We start from the raw sequence: 7213 nt of genomic DNA, 5'->3' as shown, positions 1-7213 counted from the left end.
CTTTAAATCATATGATACTAAAATAAGAGAATGTCAAACGGCAGGACGATATTTGAACTTTTCCCTTAAAAAAGAAAAAATCCTCACAGAAATAGGCCAGCCATTGCCAAACCCTAGAAGAAGCCCTTGAGCTTCCAATCCTCCCAAAACTTTGAGATGCAACCACCAAATTTTCAACCCCACCACCACCACCACCATCTTCTCCTCCACCACCACCACCACCTCCACCACCATCTTCTCCTCCACACTCACATCATTTGGCCATTCCCCACACCACTCCACTTGTCCCCACCTCTCCCCTGCCATTCACAAACCAGCCTTGCTCCTCCCTCCCACCTAACGACACCACCTGACCACCTGACCATATTCCACTAACCACCACCACACTCCATTCCTCCCTTCCTTCCTCCTCCTCCTCCTATCCGAACTAGCGGTATCTCCGCCCCAGCTGGAACCCATAGAGGTCGAGCTTCCGCGAAAACACTGCGCCGCAAAAAGCCGCTTTCGGCACTCGGTATTTCTGCAAACTCCGACCATTACCCTCCTCGCTCTTTGGAGCGAATCACCGTCCTTTCATATTGCGATCTCTTGATTCTGGGTGTTGTTTTGATTGGATTAATTTACGATGCGGCGGGGGGGGGGGGTGGGGGGTGTTCATATCTAAAGAAACAAGGGGCGCATGCCTCGTAATGTGCTCGGATATAGGCCAAAGAAAATAGATTCAAATAATAAACTACATTTAATAAACAACTGCTAATTGTAAAATTTCTAACTAACATTTATCTTATATCCCACCTTATCATTGCTCAACAAGAAAGGAATGAAAGAGCATCAGAATAGAAGAAAAGAAGGATGAGTTTTTGTCTTTAACTAATGAGTGGAAGTGAGTTTTTGCAAAAAATCTGACGCTAAATAGAGATTAGTTATCTCCTCTCTAATCAATAATTGTTCTATAGCTTTTTGATTCTTCATCTGCAGACTTAAGCAGCAAAAATTAAGGGACCAAAAGTAAACAAACATTAAATATTTTGGAAGCTACTCTTGTTCTTCCTTCTTTTGTTGATATATATTTTATCCTCTAAACTACATCCCATTGTTACAATGTATAAAAATTCTTGAACAGCTTGATTTTACTAATTTGAAAGCTTGAGTACGAATAAAGATAAAAAAAGATAGAAAAATGACCATAACTGTTAATTCTTTTTTTCTTTATTTTTCATTCAAAAATGGAACACATCAAATGCAGCCCTATCATAGCATAAAAGGACATCTGAATTACAGTAAAACACCCCGCCCTCAAATTAGTTCATTACTGTTAGCAACTTATAGTTTAGTCCGCCTCTTATAGGACAAAAAATAAGAAAGAAGAGAAAAGAAAAACGTACATCTTCATTCATTGAAGAAACATAATTTACTAACGCACTGGGGTTCATCTGAGTTTGTGTGGCGCCAAAAAGCTGCACAATCTACCCTACCCAGACCGTTGTCGTCGCGAAACCATTTTGCTGAACTCCTGAAGTCCTGACGGCACCATCCCACAGACTCGGACTGCCGGGCTTTGGCGAGCCTGACGTGTCGAACCTTGAAATGCTAAATCCCCATGAGCCGGCATGGGATGGTCGAATTTGCAATTCGGCCCAAATTTACATATACCGTAACGAGAATAAAACACACATAATTGTTCTCCCTGAGATGATAGGGGGGAAAAAAAAGAGAAACAACAATCAGAATTCAATCACTGAAGCACAACTCAATGTTCGACACAGAGAGTTCTTAGATGATGTAGCAGGTTCAACTTGATCTAGAGTTCTTCACTATTTAATAAGAAAGAATATACAGAAGGAAGGGTCCTTACCGGGCGCAGCGGGAGGCCTAGCGGACTCAGCACGCAATTTGGAGCAGGAACTAACCTCTCCCTAGGATGATGGAACTTGCAAGACGCACCGAACTTACAGTCGCCGGTTTTCATGTAAAATTGGCAGTCCGGTTGGTCGGGCCTCTCAGGAAACACACTCTCCCTCTGCAACCCAAACTGAACCAAAGGCATCGAGTCGGATTGTCCAATCGGTCCTCCGCTGGGTTCACTCTGGTTAGAAGTTCCATATAATTGAACATTTCCTGATGATTGTTGCCGATTCTCCGAAGATGAAACAGATCCCAATTGTCCCTTGAGAGGTAAGTATTAGTAGTAAAAGTTTTCGCTGAACTCGAAAGAACTCGGGTTGGCGAGAAAGAAATACGAAGATTTTAGGACCAATCTATAGCTTGAATGAAGAAATATAAATGAAGATAAGTTTCTGTCGTTCTTACACCGGGCGATATGACTAGGAGCATTGCAAAGAAGAAAATTTCAGAGATAAATATTGATAGTCTGATGCTATTATTAACATTACAAACACCTTGAAAATGTATCTAAAATTACGAAATATGCAACGAAAAGAGAAAGGGAAAAGACCAGGACCTAAAGCCGGCATATGGGTCAAAGGAAGGAAAAAAGGTGAAAATGTACAGAGACCCCTCGACAATCAGCCATTTTGAGACTTGCGCCTCAACTGCTAAGCAGCCGAGTTTACAATAAAAATAAGGCAAAATTGCAAACGAAAAGTGAAGAAAAAAAAAAAGAATAGCAAATTAATCACTTTCTTAGTCAACAGTAAAGTAGTGCGAAAGGTCAGTTACTGGCGAAGAAACTGTGACAAACGTCGATAAGTTTCGATAGTCAAGCAAAACATTCCTTGGATTAAGTTGCTATTTAAAGAAGATAAACAAACCACAGCACAAGCATAAAGGGATAAAAGGCTTACTGGATAGGTGTTCCAGTTGGGTACTTGAACCAACCCCTGAGGTAGAATAAGATGAGCGTAACTCGAAGGGCCTTGCCATCGAGGGCTAGCAATAAAAGAAGCTCTCGACAAAGGCCAGCTTGTTAAACCCCCAGGATAAGACTGCTGAACCGGACTCGTAGGCGAATGTACAGAAGGATAAATAGGAGAACCACGTAACGAAACCACTGCATTAGACGGTTGCGGATGATGGAATTTACAAGTGTTCCCAAACTTACACTGTCCAGTTCTTAAATAATATGCGCACTCCTTCTCGTTCTACAATGAGTATGATTAGGTTAATAGGCAGCAGGAAATCCCTTTACAGAATATAAAGTGACCATTAGTAAGATTTTTGGGAGTTCTGAACAAATAAAAGATGCAATAGCGGACAGCAATCACAAACCGGACGAAGTGGGAATCCTAATATGCTTAATTGAACTCTGCTGGCAATTCCAGCCTTATCTCTAGGGTGGTCAAATTTACATGTAGCTCCAAATTTGCATGTCCCAGTCTTCAAATAATACTACAAAAAGCGGATTGAGCAAATGTCAGCTTTAAGGCCTGAGAGTGGTCAAAGCACAAAATCAAGTTACAACATGCATAATATAGTAACAAGACGCTACTCGAAGTTTATGGAACCCGATATTTGATAGAGAAACATCCAATGCTACCGCTGCTCATATTCTAATAGTTTTATAAGCTCTCTAACCTATAGAATCACCATCAGTTAGCACATTAATATAAAGGAAAGCTCTTGCTACTCGCTACACTCCATGGAAATGATAATTGCAATCTTAATATGCCATGCCCAAAAGCATCAGCAGGACAGCATCTGCACACTTCAAAGGCCAATCCAAACTGATTGGCTAATTATCAATAGCACGATGTACCGCATATCGAGCCAAAGCTATCCTTAGTGTAGCACTTTCCCTTCAGCAGCTTATAATAACCTATGATGCTTACTGCCGGTGACATACGCATTCATCCACTTATTATTCACATGCCATTATAATACAACTTCAATTATAACGATCAGATCATTGTCCATTATTGGACTTCGTTACCGTTATCAAGGAGCAAGCTGTCACCTTTCAATTTAGAAGATCAGAGGGATATTAACAGTTACCTGACATTCGGGTTGTCCTACTCTTTCGGGGTATCCTCCCTTCATACTTGCAGCAGCAATGGCCTGATATATTCAACGAGACGGATCATAACTAAGTAACTAACAAGGCAGTGACCGAATGCAAAGATCATTCTGAGAGATTCTACGACTAACTCAAAACAGAATCATGCCAATTACGCTACATACAGTTTATCAAACGAATTCACATAAAGAAGGCATTTTCCGAATGAAGCTGCAACTTTACGAGAAAGCGGAAGCAATTGAAGTTACCAGCCTTCTGTCTGGAGGATGGTTATATCGGCAAGTCATGCCGAACCTGCAGAGGCCAGTCCTGAGGTAATAAGCACAGTCTGGCTCGCCCGGACGCTCGGGATAAGTTCCGTATTCCATCGATTCGCTCCCTCTCATGTTCATCTGCCACAGTATCTCTGCAAAAGCATCCATCCGATGAATAAATCGACATGCGTACTTAGAATCATAGTAACATTATAAAGATTCCTACTTTTATGCACTATAGTGATGGCGATCTCAATACTTCTACTACTACATTATCTCAAGTTTTAATATTTACAGGTTATTAATATCCTGATGATCCGTTTAGAAATTGCCTCATGGAATTGCTTTTCCTCTGTAACAAATACAGAGTAATTAATTTTGGCGCCGGAAATGGATTAAAAAGAGGGTTTTTTCTTCTTTTTTTTTCATACTCCCACACAAACAAAACGAAACTACACGAAACGACAACCTATGCAATCAAAAAAATAGAGCCAAAATAAAAAGGGCACTAATTACCAAAGCCTAAACCAAATTAACCACGCGATTTTTATTTTTTAAAAAAAAAGAAAAAGAGAAAGGCACCGATTGAGATTTAGTTAAAAAATATAGATAATTCCAATTTAAAAAATCGACCTTTCCATCAACACAAACGCAACAATTCAATGGTAAAACAAACGACTAAATTTCCCCTCTCCGACCACACTCTAGCGAATAAAACCCTAAAAAAATCACCCCCCCGAAAAAAGAAAGACCCCAAATTCGAGAAGAGAGTAGAGTAGCACAACAACATCCAGAATCCCTAACCCTCCAACCCCAACCTTCTTCATCGAGCGCCGACGACGAGGCATCCACACCCGCCGCCACTACTTCCGCCCTCGCGCCGCGCATCTGCCTCGCGGCTGCTGCTGCGGCGGCGGCGGCGGCGGCGGCGAATTCCATCGGCGGCGGCCGCCCATCACCGGATCCCGGCGATCATCGCCGGATCCCCCATTCGAATCTCAACCCCCAAATCCCTCACACACACACACACACACACACACACGCAGAGAGAAATAGAGAGAGTGTGCGTATCTGCGTTGTGGAAGAGAGAGAGAAAGGAGAGAATTTTGGGCGTCTCGTTTGTCTTTTCTTTTTCATTTTCTTTTTCTTTATCTATCTTTTACTTTTTTTTTTCTTTTTTTTTTTAGTTTTTCTTATTATTATTATTATTATTATTATTATTATTTAGAAAAAGGGTCCACCACAGAAGAGCACATCGGCCTCCTACATCCACTCCTTTCTTTCACTTTCTTTTTCTCTTTTTCTTTATAATAATAATAAATTCTTTTAAATTGAATCCCAAAATCCTAAAATTCTAAATACAATTTTAGAATTTTATAGTTTTTTCAATTGAATCCCTACCGTTTATGTTTCCCTTAGCATAGTTAATTACACCACTGGTCCCAATACTTTTTCAAATTTTCAATTAGGTAACCCACTGCTTTTTTCTGGGTCTAAAATTTAGTAATTTTTTAGTAGGTTGGTCATTGTTTGGAAGTTATATTTTATTCTAATAGCATATCTCATCTGCGTCTTCTGTGCACTTTCCTTGAAAAGTTGCGATCATCTTTTCTGCAATTGCGTTTTCGTCCGATTTCTTCTTCTCCGACTAGCTGAGATACCCAACAACGCTTCGGGCGAGGACGTCCAAGATCTTTGAAACTTACCATCACAAATCCCCAACGCCACTATAAGATCTAAGGATTTAACCAAGCTAGCGGCTACTTGGTGGGTCGTCTGGATCGAGCGAAACAGCTTTGTCTTCTCTTCGAATCTTCCCAATATCGTCAAAGCCTCGGACAAAGTTTTAACCCTGTTTAACTCTTGGATCTCGCTTCTGTAACCCATTTTTTTTCTCTCCCCTTTATCTCCCTCTGATCTTTTTTCTTTCTTGTTCTTTCTTATTCGATTTTTGCCGGGAGCCTAAGTTGCTTCCACCTTGTACGCTTAGTTCATCTCTCTTATTGAATGAAGCAGGTAGCGCGCTACCTTTTTCTCAAAAAAAAAAAAGAAGCATATCTCATCTACGAGATGATTGATTTTATGCTAACAAATAGCTTAAAAATCGAATATAGTATTTAATTTCAGACTTTGATTATACTTTTCTTCTATAAAATATAAATTATAGAAATATATCTAATAAGATATTTATGCATCCAAACAGAAACTTAGTGTTTTATATCATACCCAAATAGATTATTATATTATTATCGTATTAAAGATAAAGCCGGCCCAACAGTAGGCCCAATCAAGCCCAATAGACCAGGCTGGGCCTATTCTGACCCACAAAATACCGGGCCGAACCAAATGGGTCGTAACAGTTTTTCTACAATATTTTGAGATGACACAACAACAATGAAAATATTATCAGCGATACATCATTACTTAGTCAGCTATATTAAGTTGTGGAATTTAAGTGCAACAACTTACACAGTTTCCACTAGAAATTATAATAAATTAAAATTTGAAAACCAAATAATCACCCGCTTGATAGTTTGATCACCAAAATTTTGTAATTTAGCCATTTTTAGTCTAAATTAGACAATAAAAAAGTTTAACGTTGAAGTGGACAAAAGTTTTGGATCATGTGATTCCCTCACGGGCTGCTATTATGAGTACGAAAGCCTTTTAATAAAATCAAAATAATAAGCCCCCTTGGTTAAATAATAACAAAGCACACAAAATTCGTGTGGAAATTTTAAGAGTCACATATGAGAGTAATTTCACGTGAAATACAGACTACGAGTTTATGGAATTTATATTCGCTAATAAGTCTAAATTTGATTGTTCGAAAAATTTTTACCTTACCAACAGTCTCTAGCACAAGTGGCAAAGGGCTTGGTGGTTGATACCCGAGATACCTTCCAAATTCGAATCCTAATTGATTCTCATATTTCTAGCTAAGTTTATTTCTAAATAAAATAAAAGAACTCTCAAAAAAGAAAAA

The 7213-nt window shown here is 39.5% G+C and overlaps 1 protein-coding gene across 1 annotated transcript; it reads right to left on the bottom strand.

The window, feature by feature from the left end:
- Window positions 1-1581: 1581 nt before the first annotated feature.
- LOC109705571 (zinc finger CCCH domain-containing protein ZFN-like) lies at window positions 1582-5324 on the bottom strand (the record flags this gene model as incomplete). Its single annotated transcript, XM_020226309.1, has 7 exons — window positions 5046-5324; window positions 4222-4379; window positions 3952-4014; window positions 3229-3348; window positions 2805-3101; window positions 1856-2167; window positions 1582-1687 (listed from the first exon to the last, which is right to left on the bottom strand). Coding segments are annotated over exons 1-7 (1177 nt in total), but the record flags the coding sequence as incomplete, so codon positions are not given.
- Between the last annotated feature and the right edge of the window lie 1889 nt (window positions 5325-7213).

The sequence above is a fragment of the Ananas comosus genome, unplaced genomic scaffold, assembly GCF_001540865.1.
Source record: "Ananas comosus cultivar F153 unplaced genomic scaffold, ASM154086v1, whole genome shotgun sequence".
Classification (NCBI taxonomy): domain Eukaryota; kingdom Viridiplantae; phylum Streptophyta; class Magnoliopsida; order Poales; family Bromeliaceae; genus Ananas; species Ananas comosus.
This window is presented reverse-complemented; position numbering and strand designations above follow the sequence as displayed.